The sequence below is a fragment of the Liolophura sinensis genome, chromosome 3, assembly GCF_032854445.1.
Source record: "Liolophura sinensis isolate JHLJ2023 chromosome 3, CUHK_Ljap_v2, whole genome shotgun sequence".
NCBI classification, from domain to species: domain Eukaryota; kingdom Metazoa; phylum Mollusca; class Polyplacophora; order Chitonida; family Chitonidae; genus Liolophura; species Liolophura sinensis.
Window position 1 is genome coordinate 21,321,153 of NC_088297.1, and position 23,054 is coordinate 21,344,206.

At 41.0% G+C, this 23,054-nt stretch overlaps 1 protein-coding gene across 1 annotated transcript; it reads right to left on the reverse strand.

Moving 5' to 3' along the window:
• Nucleotides 1-730: 730 nt before the first annotated feature.
• LOC135463534 (NAD(P) transhydrogenase, mitochondrial-like) lies at nucleotides 731-22,147 on the reverse strand. The gene is made up of 17 exons (XM_064740791.1): nucleotides 22,053-22,147; nucleotides 20,007-20,671; nucleotides 17,509-17,696; nucleotides 15,529-15,684; nucleotides 14,503-14,707; nucleotides 12,524-12,591; nucleotides 11,605-11,767; nucleotides 11,196-11,267; nucleotides 9,552-9,782; nucleotides 9,003-9,179; nucleotides 8,495-8,602; nucleotides 7,237-7,482; nucleotides 5,985-6,173; nucleotides 4,471-4,622; nucleotides 3,621-3,885; nucleotides 3,010-3,221; nucleotides 731-2,619 (listed from the first exon to the last, which is right to left on the reverse strand). The coding sequence occupies exons 2-17, from the start codon at nucleotides 20,638-20,640 to the stop codon at nucleotides 2,467-2,469; spliced, it is 3,219 nt and encodes a 1,072-aa protein (XP_064596861.1). The 5' UTR covers nucleotides 20,641-20,671; nucleotides 22,053-22,147; the 3' UTR covers nucleotides 731-2,466.
• Nucleotides 22,148-23,054: the final 907 nt, after the last annotated feature.

The window sequence follows — 23,054 nt, forward strand, 5'->3', positions numbered from 1 at the left end:
AACCCACGACCGTCCGCAGGTTGGTGCTGACCTTCCTACCTAGACCATTAGATGAGTGTCACCAACTTGGTTGGGTTGCATAACACTTCGCAACAGTTCAGTTCTCGCGAATCAATTTAGCAAAAGTTAATTTACACGAAGACAGCCCCATCCATTTAGAGGGCAAAACAAATATATACTGCTTTATAGTAAAACGAAGTTACAGAGTCATCCCCAGGAATTCACCAATACATTCATTCAGAAGGGGCTTTTTACTCTTTTTTTTTTCTTCTTTTTTGGCCAAAACTTTACATACCAACATAATTACCTAACAAGGCATTCAGAGAATACCGGTAGCTCAACTGACTGGGCAGTTGTAAATATACCCTCACTGCGGTGGTAAAAAGACACTGAGCGGTGGTTTTTGACATGCAAACCCCAAAATGCATTTGGCAATCCATGTACTCTGGGTGGCAACTGCAGCCCTGTAAATGGCTGTGGATATATTGAGCATGAGGTAAAACAACTTTCTTGGTCTTTGATATGCAAATGGAGACCGACGGTTGGCTATCTGTGTACTATGGGTAGCCACTGCAACCCTACGATTGGCCGAACAAAACGGACACTGCCACCGAAAGCTTCTGGTCCCCGCTCTCATAATACCTCTTCTTACCGCCTAATGGCGAGCTAAAATACAGAATAACTACCGTTCTGACAATCAGGACTATGAAACAAAACAAATACCTTTTTTTGCCTAAAATGTATTTATTTCGCTATTTTTTGTTTGTGTTTTACAGCTAGTATCACACGATTATAGCCACCCCCGTTCCAGTAATGGACAAATCAGACTACATAAGAAGCTGAACGGCAACTGTGTGGGATATCGGGCATGGTATGATATCGTGCATGGCATAATAAAAGACATGACGTGTTGGGGATCAAAATGAGACACACCTACCAAACTACATGTACATTCCGTCTAAACTTCCTCTTCAGGATTCATTACTGATTTTGACTGGTGCACACACACCTACCTGGATAAAGCTCTTTATTAAAGACATTTACAACACGTGACAATTCCTAATGTTAACTTTTAGGCTCTGTTTTAATTGTCGATTTCAGTCTAAACATTCATTCACAGCGTTTGGCAGAACAAACCTTGACAACCCTCGGACACGTGATATTGTCAGAGTTAGCTCCCTTCTTGCCGTTGGATTTTACGTTTTCACTTTCGCAGTTTTAATTTTGAACAACGTGACTCGGCACAGCTCTCAGCACAGTAAACAGTTTTCAACACAAAAGTCACAGCACAAAATAACTTTCACATAAAAAAACAGCCTTCGTCGAGACGACATCTTTGGCTATTTTACTTTATCTGGAGAAAGCAAAAGAACACACTGATACAAGGCAAGTTACAAAACCACATAAATTACAATGGAGGGAGCAAAACACATAGCACAAGACAGATTCTGCTGAATTTGAGACATTGCTAATAATTATGCATAAAATATAGCACTTTGAGATGATTAGAGGACAAAATAAGATCATAAAGACCTAAGAGATATGTGTGTTTTTTGTAAGTAGCCCATAAAAATCTTTGTAACAAATATTGCGTAAAATTCTCAAAATCTATAGAGCTCAGAGGACTTCAACCAGCACTGAGTTTTTTCTTCTTCAAATCTAACATAAATATGAACACAAAGCAAAGGCAAAACAACAAAAAAAGCAGGGAGAAAACAAAAAAAAACTAACGAAACTGCAGATTAAACTTGAGACACTGAAAGTGGTGAGACCACACTTGCTCGTCTTTTCAAAGTCGCCAATAAAAAGTAGCACTAGTTTCACTTTCTGTGAAATTGATCACACTAATCCATTACCTGTCCCCACTACTCCTGCCTGAAACTTGCCTGACCATTTCGCATAATACTTCTAAAATTGAGCGTCATAGCATCAACCCAATGCTCAACTATTACAGGTTCTTGCTGCCGTGGTGATGCATCAATGTGTCGTACTTTTGCAAGATTCAGCGTCATACATGAGATGACGTAAGTATTAATGCTTCCATCTTGTAACCATGCCCAAAAATTTGTGGATGTGTCAAACAAATTTTCAAGAACTTCTACCCATATCCAACAAGACATCCTCTGTTTACAAATGAAGCTTTTGTCAATTTTTACAAAAAAAAAACAAACGAAAACCAAAAACAATAACGCTAACAGTCATAATTAGGACTTGCTTGTAAAAACACGCCACAACCAATTGTATGGGAATTCTTGTACGGACAAATGAAAAGGGCCATTTGTGGCAAAGTCATAAATACTACATCCTGGTACATCGTGTATCACGCCCAATTCCGTTCCACTGGAAACCGTATGTATTTTTTTTTCCACTACAGAGAATAAAAATTTCAGTGGAGGCCATCTTGAATAGACAAATAATACATCTAAGCAAATTCATAATAATGCTTATCTCCTAGGACTACAGTAGTTAGTGACCTTCATAATGTTCGCGGACTTTGGTTAACAATGCGTCGCAGGTCTTCTTGGCGTCGCCTAGCAACATGGACGTGTTGGGTTTGAAGAAAATTGGATTGTCCACGGCAGCGTACCCAACGCCCAGCGTTCTCTTCATCACTATCACCTGCGAGGAGAGGAAGGAATGAATGAATACATGAATTGCCTCCCTTGGCTACCTTTTTTGTGCAGAAACCCTTCAGTACCTGGAGAAACAACTGCAAAGTGACAATTTCCTCAAAAAGTTGTGAGCTGGATTTGAACACATGAACTTACGGATGGAAGGCCTCTGAAAATCTTCACACAACTCTACCTTATGATGGCCAAAGATCTGGAGTCTTTGACAAACAAACCGTCAATCTAAATTCTGAGCGGGGATCAGAAGCCTCAAAAGAATAGATGCTTAATTTATCACAGATGACTACTATTTTTTTTTCAGAAATCTTATCACCTTATAACTGAACTATCTTCATTCACAAAAGACACATAAGAGGTCTGACTAAGGGAGACAACTAACCTGTTCAGCTGTCCAAACTCTGAGCACTGGCATGCCAGCAATGATGGAGTTGGGGTCATCCTCTGCAGCCGAGTTGACAGTGTCATTGGCTCCGATCACAAGAACCAGATCCGTTGCTGGGAAGTCTTCATTGATTTCATCCATCTCTAGGACAATATCATAAGGAACGCCAGCCTCCGCTAGCAACACATTCAACTGACCAGGCATACGTCCTGTTAACAGAATTTGATTTTCACTCAAATCTTCACAAATATCCAAACAGACACACAGGGGCAGATAAAGATGCACAGCTCACACTATTTTCTTCCCTTCTCATGTTGAATTACAAAGTATTCACAAGAGGAGGCTAATTAGACTAGTCAAATTTAAATTGTTGTTTTACCAGCGAAATAGACTTTTTCAAATCTTGGAGTAGGTTGTACAAAATGAAAGCAAAACTGAAAGCTTTGAAAAAACATGAAACTCGTATAAATATCAAAATCTTACAAAAAACGGTGAAGTTTCACTTATTTTTTTCCCCCATATTTGATTTTTTTTTTCATTTCCAGTTGGAGAGAAAACACAAAATAAATTTGGTGATGCCATATGATGAAAAAAATTCTTGTGCATACCAGCAACTGGGTGAATTCCAAAGCGAACATTTTTCCCTTTCTTGGTCAGAAGATCAACCATTTCTGCGATGGGGTATTGGGCTTTGGCAACACAGAGACCATAACCAGGGGTGATAATGATGTCCTTGGCATTGACAATCATGTCAACAGCACCCTCTGTGTTCACTTCAGTGTGTTCTCCTGTGATTTTCATTGCCTCACCCTTACCTGTGCTTGATGTGCCATAACCTCCCAGAATCACATTGGGAAGTGAGCGATTCATGGCCTACAACAACAACAACAATAACGGACCTAAATTTTCATCCTTGACTTTCGTTCTTGAATTCTACTGATCTTAGAAAAGAGTTTGAATGTATGGTAGTGTGATATCCTACTTGAAAATAAAAGTTTCATCACCAAAAGCTGTACTTTGACATTTTTTCATATCAGAAAAGTTAACTTTTTGAGAGAGTAATTCTTCAACCTTTTTGCATGTTTGCAAGGTCTTCAATCAGGCACATTCTCAAATCATGATTTTGTGTGGACTGATAAAATTATATTTTTTGTGAAGCCTAGAAATTGGCCCATCCCACCAATGTAGTTTGTCTCCAAAATCAAATTACAAATGGGCATAAATTGCACTGAAAGTTGCTCTTTCATAAGGGAAAAGGTTGAGGAATGAGGCTAACTCTAATTCTATGTGCTATACAGGCAATGTTTTCACTGCCGTGTCTGCGCGAGAAAAAAATGTTTTGCAAATGCCTGGATCTCTATTAAATAGATACAAGCTTACAAGCAAAGCAACTTGTTTAAAAAGGAAATGTTCCCTACTCAAATAAATTCAAACGAAGGGAGGTAACTCCAGACTCACCTTGCACATGATGTAGGACAGAATGGCACCCGATGATCCAATCATGGCTCCCACGATAGTCATCAGGTTGTTGTTCAACATGAAACCCTCAGCGCACAGGGCCCAGCCAGAGTAGCTGTTCAGAACTGTGATCACCACAGGCATGTCAGCACCTGGCAATAAAAACTTATCTGATTCACTCTCAAAAACTAATATGGTCGACAAATTTACGTCAAAGAATTTACCTCAAACAAAACAGCATAATCTGAAATCATAACTGTGATCACCACAGGCATGTCAGCACCTGGCAATAAAAACTTATCTGATTCACTCTCAAAAACTAATATGGTTGACAAATTTACATCAGCAAAGAATTTACTTCCAACAAAACAGCATAATCTGAAATCAGAACTGTGATCACCACAGGCATGTCAGCACCTGGCAATAAAAACTTATCTGATTCACTCTCAAAAACTAATATGGTTGACAAATTTACTTCAGCAAAGAATTTACTTCCAACAAAACAGCATAATCTGAAATCAGAACTGTGATCACCACAGGCATGTCAGCACCTGGCAATAAAAACTTATCTGATTCACTCTCAAAAACTAATATGGTCGACAAATTTACGTCAAAGAATTTACTTCCAACAAAACAGCATAATCTGAAATCAGAACTGTGATCACCACAGGCATGTAAGCACCTGGCAATAAAAACTTATCTGATTCACTCTCAAAAACTAATATGGTCGACAAATTTACGTCAGCAAAGAATTTACTTCAAACAAAATAGCATAAAATTGAAAATATGTTAAAATTCCAAGCATACAAAGGTAAAACCTAATGTGCAGTTTCTCTGTGCTATTAAGGACCCATGTCACGTCAAAAAGGGATGTAACTCTGACAATGTCAAGTCATACCTTCAATGTCCAGGTTCCCGATTTCACAAAAGACCCAAGAGCATCTCACCAATGCAGTTGCTGTGAGTTTAAGTCCAGCTCATCCTGGCTTCCTCTCCGGTTGTACGTGAGAAGATCTGCCAGCAACCTGTGGATGGTCGTGGGTTTCCTCCCACCATAATGCTGGCCGCCGTGGTATAAGTGAAATATTCTTGAGTACGGCATAAAACACCAATTACATAAATAAATAAATTTAAGTCTTTCAAATCGCGAAAATAATACAGAAAACAGAGCGTTTTTCAACAAAAGTGAAGTCAAGCACTTCACAAGCATATATTACTGTAGCAAAAAAAAAAAACTAAAGAAAATTTGTGAAACAGGCTCATACTAGTTTTGTAATAAAAAAAAAAAAATTACCCTAATGGACCATAAATTTCCTCGATAACTAACTTGTCCATTTTGCCAGATTCTGAGAGTTCTATTTTTTGTTAGAAATGTGTTTTGAGGTTTGCTTGGAACATGGGCTGATATTCTACTGGAAAATTATAAGTTTCAGCACCAAAAATAATATTTTTTGACATCTGCCTTATTTATTGGGTTATTTAGGTAACCTGACAAATAAAATAGCCGTACAAACCTCCAATAGCGGCCGTCAACGTTACTCCCATGATGCTCGACAAACTGGTCGTAATTCCTAGCATGCTCAGGCCAGGTGAGAGCTCATTGGTCATCATGAAGTATCCCATGGCACCCACATTACCCATCATCATGCTGGAATTTAGCAGATTTCTGCCAGGCAGGAGAAGAGGTTCAGACTTCAGCAGGCCTGGTCAGGAAAAAAATCAATAAATACCAGTCAACATTTGAAAAAAAAAATAATTAGGAACTGTAAATATTTTATAAAACAGAAAAGTCGCTATTGCTTAAAATATCACTGAAAGCAAATGGTAAATCTACACACTTGCCCAGGGGCTAATCTGGTTACTGGCTAAATCCAGGCATCAAGGGGAGGTATATCTGTCAACTTTACCCTGGGCTTTTCTGACAACAGGCCCACCCTGGAGATTAAGGGGAGGCAAATCAACACACTTTACTCCAGGTTGTTCCCATAAGGTTACACGTGCACAATTCATGCAACTGTGTCCAAGATTTGCCTCTGAACCGAAGTGTGAAGGGCCACTGATTGGGTAATACTGCCACAGACATTTTAGGTTATTCATGCACTATATATTTCTGCAGTCATTTTACACCTAGTTAAAACATATCAGAATTTTGTTGTTTTGGACAGAACTGAAAACTTTTTTGCCAGTGTTACTCTCCACACCATTGGGGTTTACCAAGGTAACAAAATGCTATGAATGCACTTCTCAGCAACTATAGCTCAAAATAATGGTGATCATGCTAGGTATGGCGTTGTATCACGCGAAAGTCAGGGGATATATATTTTGCAGATTGAAGTTCCCAAATTTACTAATATCAATGCGCTTGTGTAACCATAACTGACCTACTTATGGGATTAAGGGGAGGCAAATCTGCACACCTTACCTGGACTCCTGACTTGCCAACAACAAAGATTAAGGGGAGGCAAATCTGCACACCTTACCTGGACTCCTGACTTGCCAACAACACAGATTAAGGGGAGGCAAATCTGCACACTTTACCCCAAGCTGTTCAGATATCTGGCCAACTCACAGATTATGGCAAATCTGAACGCTTAACCCAATCCACAGGATAAAGGGGCAGAAAAATTCAAACAATTTACCTTCAGATTCCCCTATAACAGGCGAAACCTAGGGGATAAAGAGAGGTAAATCTGTCTACTTTACCCGGAGCTTCTACAATAACACACCCAATTTGGATATCAAGGGGTCACAAATGTCTACACATACCCTGGAGTTTTCCAAAGGCTACCAGTGACCCCGTGAAGGTGACCCCTCCGATGAATGTGCCGAGGAAAAGGGCTGTCTTCATCACATTAGCCGCGGGGTCTGTGGCAAAGTGAGGGTTCTCAGCCAGGAAGTTAGCTATGCAGGTGATGACCGCGGCAGCACCCACCAGGCTGTGGAACAGAGCCACCATCTGCGGGAGATCTGTCACCTCCATCCTCTTGGCCATGGTCATCCCAATACCAGCACCTAGACAAAGAAAGAAAGCCAAAGATAAATGACAATTCATGTGTACGAAGATGAAGACGCCTAATCAGAGCAGGAACTTCGCTTTCTGAGACATTTGCACTGAGGGCTTGTTCATTTTCAAAAACTGGTTGCCCTTGTGGGAGTCCCCAAAAGTTACCAGAAAATCAGGTAACTTCTACATAGAATACAAGTGACAGAGTAATGCATCAATATATTCTTTACAATACAGACAAATATCATGTCTATCATGGTGATGATGAACTAAACCAAAGCCAAAGTCAACTCCCTGACATGAAAAAATTATCAGACACTATTCATTTTTTATCATTTTTGTACTTTTTATGATTCTGCATACCCCAGGAAAACTGCATGCAATTATCTGTCATATGTCTATCCAACCCTGGGGCTGCACAGGTCACAGAAATTTGATTGCTCAACACTTAAAGTCTCTAGTGTTCTTTTCAAAACAAACACAAACAAACCATTGCACCTTCAATCTGTAAAATAACTTATTTATATGGTGTTTTTCGCCGTACTCAAGATTTCTTCATTTATATGACGCTGGCCAGCATATTGTGGGTGGAAACCGGGCAGAACCCGGTCATCCGCAAGTTGCATACAGACCTTCCCACATGACAGGGGAGGAAGCCAGCATAAGAAGGATTTGAACTCACAGCGATTACATTGGTGGCAGGCTCCTGGGTAATTATGTTAGACCCCTGACGCCCTGGTCAGCACAACAAAACTGCCTGTGGTTTATGGTAGTTTCAAGAATATAAAGCATGGTGGAAACACGGACTGACTGTCAATGCTGTGTTACGCTTGTATTTACGTAACACTTGTGCTGTAAAATGTTTTTTTTCTTCTCAGTACACACATCAAATCTCCAACTACCCAAAGCCACAACAAATCTGTTTTTGTGATTGTCTTCATCCTCATCTTGGAAAGAACAGCAATAGAAGTAGTACGATAAATCCCTAAAAATACGCAAACTAAATTTAACTTAACTCACCCAAACCCATACAGCCAACCATCTGGGTAAGGAGCTCAGGGTCAGGCTTCAAGATGCCCAGGGTGGCTGCCAGCCCAGACGACACGCCGATCATACCCAGGGTGTTACCTGCACAGGTGAGACAGATCAAACTCTTTACAGGTGAGATCAGATTCACACAGGTAGCTAGGTGCCACTATTGTCATAAATCTATACAATGTTATTGTGTATCTTTAATCATTGTGTTTCTTTCAATACAGATAGACAAACAAACTTCCAAGTAAAACTGCAAATTAATAGAGCCCAGAATGTTTCCTATAAATTTTATATGTTAATGAATAGCCAGCCATACAGGTAACAATACTAAGATTAATCAGTCAAGTCTCGCTTAGCAGGAAAATGATAACAAAGATTGTTCCAGGAGATCAAGTCACCCCACTTTGATCAACCTTGAAATATCAACTATCTAAACATGGCTGAAGGTCATTCAAAGTCACTCACAACAATTGATCAAGAATCACCAACTCACCGATCCTACAGGTCTGCTGTGAGGAGAGACCAGTCAGTGCGCCCACGCAGCACAGTGATGCGGCCAGGTACGCCATCTGGTGGATGTCTGGGTAGTTACCCTGAGCGGCGTAAGCGTAACCGCCCAGGAAGGTGGCGGCCGGAATGACGTACAGGTAGTTATACTCTGGAGGGTCAGCTGTTGAACAGAGAAAAATTTGTGGTTATAAATGTACTATTTGATTCATTTTTTTGATTGGTATTTTTCATTTATACAACGGTGGCCAGCCTTATGGTGGGAGGAAACCGGCCAGAGCTTGTGGGAAACCCACAACCATCTGCAGGCTGCTGCCAGACCTTCCCAAGAACGGCCAGAGAGGATGCCAGCATGAGCTGGACTCACAGCGACTGCATTGGTGGGAGGGACCTGGGTCATTGCGTCGTACTGTTGTGCTAACAATCTCAGCCATGGAAGCCCTCTTTTAAACGCACAAAATAATCACAAAAAAAGGCACTATCAGTGAAATGTTCCAAACTTCAGGTGATCAAAGTGTACAGATTATATACTTACTTGGCCGTTTGAACATGTCCAGCATCCTCTGTGTGACAAGGAAGCCACCACCGATATTGATAGAGGAGATGAACGCTGCCAGCGCAGAGAGAGTCTGAATTGTGTCTGTGGGCAGGTACCCACCCCCCATCAACAACAGACCTCCCACGGCCGTGATACCAGAGATGGCATTAGTGACTGACATCAGAGGTGAATGGAGGGCAGGTGTCACTCCCCAGACTGTGTGGTATCCTGCGGAGGGGCAAGAAATGAGAAACATTACAGGACAAGGTTGAGGAGTTGGTCAAGTTTCAAACAGACAAATACATGCAGCTAGAAAAGGATGACCTTGTGCCACAACTGCCAGAAAAGGATGGCCTTGTGCCACTTCAGCCAGAAAAGGATGGCCTTGTACAACTTCTGCCAGAAAAGGGTGGCCTTGTACCACTTCTGCCAGAAAAGGATGGTCTCATACCACTACTGCCAGAAAAGGGTGGCCTCATACCACTACTGCTAGAAAAGGATGGTCTTATGCCACTACTGCCAGAAAAGGATGGCCTTATACCACTTCTGCCAGAAAAGGATGGCCTTATACCACTACTGCCAGAAAAGAATGGCCTCATACCACTACTGCTAGAAAAGGGTGGTCTCATACCACTACTGCCAGAAAAGGGTGGTCTCATACCACTACTGCCAGAAAAGGGTGGCCTCGTACCACTACAGCCAGAAAACGATGGCCTTATACCACTACTGCCAGAAAAGGGTGGTCTCATACCACTACTGCCAGAAAAGAATGGCTTCATGCCACTACTGCCAGAAAAGGGTGGCCTTGTACCACTTCTGCCAGAAAAGGGTGGTCTCATACCACTACTGCCAGAAGAAGGTGGTCTCATACCACTACTGCCAGAAGAGGGTGGCCTCATACCACTACTGCCAGAAAAGAATGGCCTCATGCCACTACTGCCAGAAAAGGGTGGCCGTGTACCACTACTACCAGAAAAGCGTGGCCTCATACCACTACTGCCAGAAAAGGGTGGCCTTATACCACTACTGCCAGAAAAGGGAGGCCTTATACCACTACTGCCAGAAATTGTTTTATTTCATTTACACAGTCCATTATTCATGTTAAGCAGCGTTCACACAAAGCGATCTGTTGTACTGACTCGCTGAAATCCAACTAGCTGAATAAAAAGAGAGAAAGTTCTATTTTCTATAAAACCATGTTCAGGTAATGCAATTTGTCAAATTCTACAAGACATGTGAAATAGTGATGGTCCTATTTTTGAATCAGACAACTAGATTCGACAAATCTCAACATGTGAACGCGAATTTACATATGCTACAGTTTTACTTGTAGCAGGGCAATCCCTATGCCAACATTTTCATAGTGATGCCTCAATGGAACAATATGCCGAAGACAACAGACATGACACCTTAGTCTCAGTATACATAGTAATGACATCAACCCTCAGGTCAATGCTGAAGGTCATGGGCTGTTACAGACAGGGTAAAAAGGCCACAAACTGCAAGATCAAAGGCAAAAGTGAAGTACAATTAATTTCTGACATTTCAGTTTTCACAAACTAATTTTCAATCATTTCATAACTTTAACTGGAATCACAAACAGAATTTTCTAAAAGTCTCAAGAAAATATTTATTCCATACCCACAATTCCTGCCAGACCAAATGTGGTTACCATGGTGGTGAAGGCAGCATTAGGGGAGGCAACTCCAAGTCCTGAAAACAACAAACACAATTGATCTTTCATATTCACAAGTAGACCTGAATGTACAAGAGTATAGACAATGCTGGCTAGGTGTTTGAAGATAAACATCAAATTTCATAGCGCATTAAAAAATATCTGACAAAGATGACCTAAAGGAGGGTGATTCAACAAAATTTTGTGTCCGTCTGCTCTTTTCACAGGATGTCAACAATGAACTGGAGAGCCAATACAACGATTCATGGGTCACAAAATCAACAGTTTGAAAACTATAATTTTTGGCACACATTCAGACAGGTTATCTTGCAGGGAAAATTTATTTGTTTTATAAATACACAAACATATACGCACCTAACATGCTGGAGAGACCCGCTGTGTACATGAAGGAATCTTTCAGAGTTGCCGCAAAATAGTTGGGGGGTGGCGGTGGTTCCTTCTTGGCGACCTCTGTGGCTGTGGGTGCGGCTGCTGCTGGGGCCTGTGCTGGGGGCGGGGGAGGCCACATCATCTTACCCTAAACACCCATACACATCAGGAATGTCACATGGCTGATTTCAAGAATATTATATAAGACTGTAAGTTTGAACTCTAAAATAAAGCATTTTTGATGCCAACAAGTAAGTTTTTCTGATAAGAAATTAATCAAATTCTCAAAAAAAAACTCTCAAGTGGCCCTATAAGGTGATGATTCAATAAGAATCAAGCAAAATGTGTCACTTGAAAGAATAGCTAGCCTTTAGGTGAAATACAGCCATAATAGCTTATTTACAATTTACAAGGAAACTGTTCTTCCTCAAGGCCTTCACACACAAATAATACATAGTCAATAAATTACATGTACTTCAGTTTCAAATAACAATGGCATTCCCACAACTGTCCCACCCAGCGGGTGAAACAGTGTACTCGGAGAGGTATATAAATGCTTTCTCCTATTTTCGCTAACAGGTCCTCTCAAGCACGTATGCCTTCACAGGACAGCTGGCTTAAGCTGAATCAAATTAACCAAATTCCTCAATCTTTTCGCATTCAATACAGCCACTTTCTGTGCAATTTATACACATTTTTAAGCTGGTTTTGCAGCCAAAATTACATTGGTTGAATTGGCCAATTTCTTCAAAAAAAAGGATAACTTTTAGCAGTCCACACAGAATAATACCTTCAGAATGTGCTTGAATGAACACCTTGCAAACGTGTGAAAAGGTTCAAGAATTACAGTGGCCCCAAATCTGAGAGATGTCACAAAAATAGAGCCAGACAGTTACATTCATACCTCGTGCAAAATAATTGATCCTCGAACAACTTCGTCATCCATGTTAAGATAATAGTGATCCTTCTCACCTGATCAACAAAATAACACAAACAATCATAGGGCAAATCTGGTTATAATTTCACCAAACATTGTGAAACCATGCTGCGCATGGGAACCAAGTTCTGAAGTGCACTCCGGTCATTAGAGTCAACTGCCTACTTTTTTAAGTCAAGCTCCTATTTTACCTCATTCAAGTGTGTCAGGTAGCTGGCTACTTTTCCAGGGTGCAGCCTTCTGCTCACAAAGATACTGAGAGCCAGGATGGAATAAATAAAAAAATCCATCATTTTGTCTAATCTCCATTTATAATGATTATCCAGGTTTTTCTAAGCATGTACATATAAATGTGTCTTCAATATAAAGAATTGTCAGAACTGATAATCAGGATTTCAAGATTCTACCCCCTCCAACACTGAAAAAAAATTTATTCTGCCCATAAAACAATTAAAAATGGCACGGCCTTATCAATGTTGTTCTTTGAGCTGGTTATATAGCATCCATTTATTGTCCAGTGTTTTAATGCCTTACTCAAAAATTTTCCCCCTTAGGTGAGAGAGTCAGCTTTGTATGTATGTACATACATGTATATGTATGTATGGCCGTATGCTTTTGGATTTGGCGTACTAAAGATTTTTCAGTCATATGATGAAGAGAAATCATTAGGTGTGTGTGTATATATACATATATATATATATATATACACACACATATATATATATATATATATATATATATATATATTGTGCTTTCTTGTGGCAGGGTAAGCCCATGACGCCAAAGTGCTGCCTCGACTGAAGTATCATGCCAAAGACACCCAACGGGATACCCCATCCGGTCTGGGCAAACCAGTCCAGTTTCCCTGCTTTAAAGCCTGGGACACTCTAGACAGATTATTTTGCTCATACAGGTCTAGTTTGTAAATTCCTAAGAATTAGTGTGTTCGCGCCGGCCAAGGCACAGAATTCACCTTGTCCACGCAGTGTGTCCGCTCCAGTGAATTTCAGCGATCAAGACAATCTAACTGACCAATTAAACAATGCGGAATTGTGTTAACCTGTGACATTTTATTTGTGTCACATGGTTTACTAGATCACCTGACATAACCTACTGATCACGATCAACAGAAAAATCTGTGCCTGCAATTAATGCTCCCTATATTGTCAGCCTATTTCGCAGGCAATTAAATTCATCTCTACAAGTGAAAAAAAGTGACTAGCTGTCCTCGGCTGAACCTCTCAGTGCTGTGTGCCTGTCTTAGGTATGGCCCAACCTGGGTTTGATTCCAGGTCAGTTTGGTTTGTGGGTGGTGGAGACAATGCTCCCAAAATTAACCACAGACTTTGGCCAGACACTTACATGAGCCTGGCATATCCAGTTAACAAACCTCCTGATTTATTTATTTGATTGGTGTTTTATGTCGTACTCAAGAATATTTCACTTACATAATGGCAGCCAGCATGATGATGGGAGGAAGCCGCGTTCGCAGGGAAACCCACAAACATCCGCAGTTTTCAGAAACGCTTTCACATGTACAACCGCAAATGAAGCCAACACGAGGATGACGAACTCAAACTGACTTTGAGTCAGATTTGAAGTTTGCATTCCATCTATCCAATGCCTTGGTTAGCTTTCTATGTTTTGTCTAATCGTCTTTACTAGAGGTAAAACACTTATGCGACATTACAATGTACACTTATACAATCTTCTGTAATTCTTCAACCTTTTCACATGTTTTCAAGGTGTTTGTTCGAGGATATTCTGAAGCCTTTATTCTGTGTTGACTGATATTCTTTCTGAAGCCCTGAAATGGCCAATACAACCAACATAGCTCTGTCTCCAAAATCAAACTAAAAATGCGCATAACTTGCACTAAAAGATGCTCTTTTGTATGCGAAAAGGTTGAGGAATTAGGAGACAAAGAAGCAATTGTGTCAACTAACCAAACGAGAGCAGTAGTTTGGAGATATTATTTGAGAACAGAGTGCTGGCTTGCGTCGGCAAACGACTCGGCAGGTCTGTGTAGCCAATGTGGGTGACGTCATGGTAACGGTACAGCTCGCCTGGTTTGGTCGTCTCGCAATTTCCTCCCGCTTCTGACGCCAAATCCACAATGACTGAACCTGGCTTCATCGACTCCACCATTGCCTGATGAATCATGGGTAATAAATTAAGTGGATTAGAATTTGTGTAGTCATGGCATCCTCAGCAGAGATGTTCCAAACAAAAAAAAAAAAAACTCTCCCCATGTGAGATAAATAAAAACATTCACATTTATTCAAAAGGAAAATTTCCACAAACTTTCCAAATAATTAATATTTCTACATGTATGTGAACTATTTATCAATTGTAAAATTTTTAACATAACACCAAAAAAATTACAAGTTTAATACTTGTCTACAATTACTGCATTACATTTTGTCAAAATTATAAAAAAATGTGCCTTAGACCAAACTACCCTTCCAAATCCGTGCAATTTTAGTATACATTATTTTAGAAAATTTGCTCTCAAAGTTCAAAACTCTCGTGAGTTCCATGAAAGGAATTCCCACACTGACCTTGATGAAAAGATCATGGCTGGTTTCCAACACTGATCTTTGTGGTAAGTTTAGGTGCTGGTTCCCACACCTTTGTGATAAGTTCAGGGGGCGATTTCCACACTGACCTTTGTGATAAGTTTAGGTGCTGGTTTCCCACACCGACCTTTGTGATAAGTTTAGGTGCTGGTTTCCCACACTGGCCTTTGTGATAAGTTTAGGTGCTGGTTTCCCACACCGACCTTTGTGATAAGTTTAGGTGCTGGTTTCCCACACTGGCCTTTGTGATAAGTTAAGGTGCCAGTTTCCCACACTGACCTTTGCAATAAATTTAGGTGCTGGTTTCCCACAGTGACCTTTGTAATAAGTTTAGGTGTCGGTTTCCCACAGTGACCTTTGTAATAAGTTTAGGTGCCGATTTCCCACACTGACCTTTGTAATAAGTTTAGGTGCTGGTTTCCCAGGGATCAAGGCTGTAGTAATGATGATGTCCACTTCCTTGGCCTGTTTGGCAAACAGGGCCATTTCTGCCTCGATGAACTCCTTGGACATTTCCTTAGCATAACCACCAGTACCTTCTCCAGATTCCTGAGCAAGCAAGTCAGAAAATTTATTTACATTCCATTCTAAATATGCAAAACATGGATCAAGCTTGTTTTCAAATCTGTACACACAATTTCATCAAAATCATGAAAATTGGACAATAATTTAAGCAGTTTTTGCATAAAAACCAATGATCAAACATGTCTACGCTAAACCTCTACACATGTCAGGCTGTTTTTTTTTTTTTTATTTTCAGTTGATCCGAGGTATGACAAAGGGAAGCTGCGCTGCACTGAACATTAACCTTTATCAAATTCGGAGCACTAATTGCATGGAAACTGTGACAGTGTATATGAGTGAGCAGACTATTTTAATATTCCTTGCTTGTCGGAAAAGTGCAGGAGAAGAATTGGAAATACACATCTTTGTTCACAACTTGTTCGGGAAAGGGGGTTGGGCATGCCACTGTGGTTTAATATCAATGATACATCTTATGTGCAATGCTTTTTAATGAACAACATGTCTTATTCTCCTTGCCTTAAAAACTTCATAACACTTTGTCTGCTGGAAGTGTGTTTTTTTTTTTTTTTTTGCCTTGAGAAACATGAGAGAACAGAAACTCAAGAATATTTCACTTGTACAGTAGTGACTGACATCAAGGTGTTAGGAATCTGGGCAGATCCCAGGGAAAAGCCACAACCATTCGCACGCTGCAAACCAATACACATACGACTGCATAGGAAGCCAGTAAAAACCGGACTTGAACTCACAGAGACTGCATTAGTGACAGGCTCCTGGGCCATTGTGTCTCGCTAGCACTCTAACAACTAGGGAAAAGAGTAACCCATACATGTACTAAGCTTAAAACTAAAACCACAAGTTAAGATTTGTAAAAAAGGAAAACACCCATAAAAATCGAAGTAGGTATCACTAAATAGACCACTTAAAACTCTGCATAAAAATACATTCATTTTTTTAGATTTTTGCAAAAAGAGGCAGACAAACATTTTAATGCTAAGGTGGGCTATATAGACAATACTATCAGAGGAACTCTGACATCACAAGGTTTCCAAAAAAATCTGAAAATACAAATAAACATATTTTTGTGCACAGTTTTCAGTTGTCCATTACATGCACCTTACTTCATATTTTAGCTTTCTTTTACATTAAGCTAGGCTTAAGATTGTTTTCCCATCCTGGGGTCAGGCAACGCTTAGCTGTGGTAACACATGTCTTATTAGGTTTTCTGTGTTTTAATATGCACGGAGCTCCGAGAGAAAAAAGTTACACAATTGAATGGTATGCATCATGCACAATAACCTCAATTTTTAGCTCAGAATCTGTTATCTCAGAAGTCAAGACATTTTTAAATCGACATTCATAAAATGTAAAGGTTGGATGCCAAAACAGGATTCACAATACAGGGTGTCCCAGAAGCCATGCAACATCCTGATTTTCATTTTTTTTTCTGTTCTTCAGATTTAATACTGATTCTAAATTTTTTTTCTCTCTTTCAGAGTCAATTATGACTAATACACTAACAGTACAAGAAAGAGCTGAATTAGTTTTTATGTTTGGAAGAGATGGGGCAACACACCGCTCTGTAGCTCAAGCATTCAACCTCAAGCTAGATGGTGCTTGAGGTTAATATACACCCTGTATATTAAAACTTCAGTTGACAATTCATTGAAAAAAAACACATTATTAAAAATGGAACTATTTTATTGACCTTCTAAAGTAATTTAGTCTTGAAATGAAAAGTGTAAATAATCTGTCCAACTTGTTAGGGCCGCCATGTACAACGGATACATGTATGATATTCAACATGCTACATACAGTGAAGTTGCTGGCATTAATTTACCCACTAACCTCAACCTCAACACTGAGAAACTCAGCTCCAAAGGACTCCACTTGTTCCTTCACAGCAGCCCTTGTGTCAAATCCTCGCACAATGGCTCCCATATTTTTGGCTGTTCCAATTGCCGAGAGTCCAGCTACACCCCCACCGATCACCAAGACCTTGGCTGGCGGTACTTTCCCTGCTGCAGTAATTTGCCCTGGAAAACAAAGGTAAACCAATGTGTTTTTTTTTTGCCAAGAAAAACGATTGATTGATTGATTGGATTCACGCCCTGCTCAAGAATTGTCAGTTGTAGGGCAGTGGTCAGGTTAATGGATGAACGAATAAATCACTGACCTACACTGAGCACTACACCAGACACTGAAAAACACCAGGCACTGAAAAACACCGGGCACCAGGCACTGACTTACACAAGGCACTGACCTACACCGGGCACTTCACCAGGCACTGACCTACACCGGGCACTGACCTACACCAGGCACCGGGCACTGACCTACACCAGGCACTGACCTACACCGGGCACTGACCTACACCAGGCACTTCACCTACACTGGGCACTACACCACGCAATAACCTACTACGGGCCGGGCCGGCCACTGACCTACACCGGGCACTTCACCAGGCACTGACCTACACCGGGCACTACACTGGGCACTGACCTGCACCGGGCAGTACACCGGGTACTGACCTACACCGGGCACTTCACCTACAACGGGCACTACACAAGGCAATGACCTACAACGGGCCGGACATCGACCCACGCCGGGCCGGGCACTGACCTACACCGGGCACTTCACCAGGCACTGACCTATACCGGGACGGGCACCGACCCACGCCGGGCCGTGCACTGACCTACACCAGGCACTGACCTACACCAGGTTACAAGAAAATCATAAAAAAAGGAAACCATGATAAAAGAAAACACCAAGTAACAGTATAGAGGGTGAAACAATAAGAAATTTGTTCAGTGGCTATTTGGTCCCTAATCTGAAATTGTCTTGGGGCCAAGTCACAATACTGGGACCACAACTTATTTTTCTCTTTTTGTGACAATATGTTGAGTATATCTGATCTTTGTATAGAGAAAGAGGATGGTTATCAAACTCACAACACAGCAGATAATACAGATGATGACAATTTGAGCTTCATCTTGTTTACATAGTGGAATAAATTTTAACCATTCCGTAGGGCCTGTGAAAGACAGAAGCTCTTCGGAATGCTGCACGGGGGTGCTCGCTCACATACTGGAGATGAGAGTTGGAGCTCTGGTGGTACATTCCCTTCGCAGGTAAACGTTGGGTGAAAGGAGTGTTTTCTAGCCCTGACTTCCGGCATATGCGAGAGTGCCCCCATGGGCACTCTCATAGGCCCTATATTTTTTAAAAATCTGCATGAAAATAACCAAGGGCAGTTTCTACGTGCGTTGTTATAATTCAGTCAGAAGGATGGAATTCAATACAAGGTACTGAACCGCTAAAAGTCTGTCAGGTGATTGACTAGCGGAAAGACAATTGTGGACGTGTGTGAATAATTCTCTGAAAAGAGGACATTTTGTGAAATCATATTCTCTGAGTTCAGTGTTCAAATCTCCATTAAGCAACAAATACCTCACCAGCCTGCTAATTTTTTTTTTTTTTAATCGTAATGAATAAAGAGGAAATGGAATCAATCTTCACTTCATTCACACCGCCCAGCGCGACAAAAAAAAGTTAAAAGCCACGTGCCAATCGAAACTACTGTATCTTCAGCACTCTTCTGATTTGGAGGTTCATAAGGTATTGGTTAAGCGGATTTCATCGGTGCTGCATGGATTTTTGTGCTAACAAAAACGTCACTCTGCTACAAACGATTCAAATGAGCATGTCGCATCAGCATTTCTTTTACTATGGACTATCGGAGAAATTTGACAGAGATTAATTTCAGGCATTCGATAGCTCAGACAACTTGATGTCTGCGGCTGATGGTGGGTTGCGCTGTTGTTGTAACCTTAAATCCACACTAGAGCAAGTATCATATCCTTGCTTGAAATTCATGAAAAATAAATAAACATTGTTGACACTTTACTTGCCAGAACAAAGACCAAAGGAACACCAGGCACTCGCCAAAATTGTCCCTACAGTTGTAATTGGTGAATGGGGACTGCTTATTCCTTCCCCCTTGTGTAGGTGATAAGAAATCAAAGAGGAAATTTAATCACTGATGCGAGTAAACTATCTGATTATGTGATCAAGAAAATATGACAGATGTGAAAGAAGCCGCATTATGAGAGCTAATTATGTACGTGATCAAGGAATCCATCACTAGGTAGATAAAACCAGGTTTTACTGTATAATGCAGTGCTCATGAAAAATTAGAAAAGTAGTTCTGAATAAAACTAAGAAAAACAGACAAGAGAAAGTAAGAACACTGTACAGGACATCCCCTTATCTTTAAACCTAAAATGTTGAAGAATCATTGCATTTTCTAGATAACTATGGACAGAAAGAAATACATGCACAATATTTACCTGTGAAAAACCTGCCAAAGTTGTTAGCGGCTTCAATGACAGCTTTGTAGCCTGCGATGTTTGCCATGGAGCTAAGAGCGTCAAACACCTGGGCGCGACTGATTCTAGGTACACAGTCCATGGCGAATACGGTCAAATTCTTTTTTGCTAGCAAGTCCACCAGCTCTTTGTTCTGGGCTGGATACAAAAAGCTAAGTAGAGTGCCATTCTGTTTAAGGAATTCAATTTCTTTCGTCTCTGGTGCCCGAACTTTTAATAAAATGTCAGACGTAAAAGCTTTGTCTCTATTTACTATATTGGCGCCTGCTGCTGCATAGTCCTCATTCAGAAACTTTGCCTCAATTCCGGCATTTTCCTCAACGTTTACCGAAAATCCTTTCTTGGTCAAAGTCGCGGCGGTTGCAGGAATAAGGGCAACACGCCGCTCGTTTGTGAAGATTTCCTTCGGAACACCAATCGTCAAATTTTTGTAGGGTGTTCCGGGGATTGAGATTTCCGCATCCTTCACCTGAGCTTCTTGGTAAATCCGGGAAGCTGTTTTCAGCCCTCTTCGACATTTCAACCCCAGTCCGCTCACGCGACTGCCCAGGCTATCAGCCAACAGCACCGCATGGTGCAACCGTGCCAGACTCATGTCTGCAAGACCCAGTCACTAAGGGCTAGAACTGCATAGGGAAAAGACAACAAAGGGATTCATTAATAAGATTTTTCTAAGCTGCGGCAGCAAAACACAAGCTGCTCTGAAACAGCACAAAGGTCTTATTATATATATTAAAATACTAATTGAATGATTATCGCCGTGCTTAAGAACTTTTCACTTATGCATGCTAACTGCAATTAAGTTTATGATGGAAGGAAACCAGATCCATTGCCCGGAATACACCACCGACCTTTGTCAGGTACCAGACAAACGTCTTCACTTGTTGCAGATGAAGCAGCAAGAGCTGGATCCGGACATGGCGGTTGGAGTTGGAATTTATCCAGTTTCCACTAGTTCCATGCTTGTGTGGATTTATTAGTGACGACACATGGGAACACCTAGCAGGATTTCATTGCTGAGACAACGTACTTGGACTACCAACAGACAAATTATTTGGTGCCATACAGTATTATACTGAAGCCAGCAAGAGAAGTACAGAGGTGTTCAAGGCAAGTGTATGGAACAAGACAGGGTTGTGGTAGTATATGTAATCACAGCCCGTACAGAGACAGGTTACAAGTCACAATTCCTTCACCACAGCAACACTGTGGGGGTGGGGGGAGATCCACGGCCATCCGCAGGTTGTTGCCAGACCTTCCCACGTACGGAGAGGAAGCCAGCATGAGCTGGACTTGAACTCACAGCAACTGCATTGGTGAGAGACTCCTGGGTCATTACGCTGCGCTAGCATGCTAACCAACTGAGCCAGGGAGGCCCCCTACACAGCAACACTGAGATAGTTGGCTTGTATACCTTTATGTACATGTATGTAGCAGAGAGCCTTTCAATATTCCTGAATCTAGAGGTTTAACATCAAGAATTTGAAGCCAGGGCCTGTATTTTAAAGCCTCGGTGATAACTCCAGGTATAAAAAAAAAGGGGATGACGACGCACGAGTTTAGAAAAACAGAAGATTACAACTATATTTGTGTCAGTCTTACACTAAAACTGATAAGCTACAGTAGGCGTCTTGACGTGGATGCAAACTGTGAACGTTGAAACTTTCAACTTCCGGTGAAAGTAACAAATATCCGACGGAAGACATACATTTTTTATCCAGGTCAAAAATGCAAAAAGGCTTGCACATTTTGCGGCCAAACTGTTGTCCGTCGTGATCAATCGAACACACAGAGTTAGTGTGAATGCTTTAGGCGGACAAGATCAAACGTGTAACCTTGGTTGATCGGGCTCAATGTACAGATTCTTCTGCAACTAAGACCTTGAATTTTTCCAGCCGGCGAGCGTGAAGCTGAGGTCAACAAAGACAGATGTACGGATAAAGCTCGAATTTACATACGTCATAAGCAAAGTCAGGCATAATTTGTTGCATTATTTGATAAACTTACGACTGTTAGCTTGTTCTTTGGACAAATATTATCCCAGAGGTCCCCCTAGCGTGGTAAAAAGTTAGTGCCAACTCGGCACATTTACCAGAGAGCCTGCAGCATGCTCTGCGCGCGACCCGGCGAAGTTAGAAATATAGGTCAAGAGACGAAACTATTCAAACCTCAGAGGGGTTTACGGTTAATCATGAAAACCCCAGTTAAACAAAACGTTTCTTTACAAATATATTTTGTGGGATTGGACCTACATTATTTTGGTTTTCTTTACAATGCTGTAGTATCGAGGAAAACATAACTAGGTATATGTTTGCAGGAAATTGAGGGTTCCTCTTATAGCGCTTATCCCCCCTTGCGAAATCGATATGGTCTAGCTCCAGACTTCTTACTACCTTTTCGAGCAAAGACGTGGAAGATGGCGAACGTAGTTGCAAATGCTCTGAGGACAGTATGCCGGTTGCCGGCTTCTCTGCCGAAATTTACATCTCCACTTGCCGCAAGCCCGAGCCAGGAAAGAGAATGTGAGTATTGACTACAATGAGTAAAATTTCGCCGTGGTTCATTGTTGTTTTTTTACGTATTTTATTCCTTAATTTATTCTTATGGCAGTTATGCATCTTTTTTTTTTCTCTGCGAGCTCTGAAAGTCGATCATGCACGTCATCATGACAAAATTAGTCGGTTTTTATCTTTCTGACGTTGGTTTGTGTCCCTTAAAGTACGCCAGTGGTTTTTCCCCCGCCACCAACTGTGTTACGGGGATGTAACACGCCAGTTATAATGGGATTATGTCAATCTTATTAGCACGATCACCAGTTAAGACCGATGGGATTATCTTATCTTGCTGGGTTCAAGAGTTTAAGACGATTTCCGTGTCCTTACAAATTGCAAAACCGTAAATGGATTTAAATTGTATTTACGGAAAAAGATTCCAAGGTTATCCAATTGTGACAACTAAAATGCAAAAATAAAGAAAAAGAAAACTTGGTTGTTCTCAGCTGGTGCTATA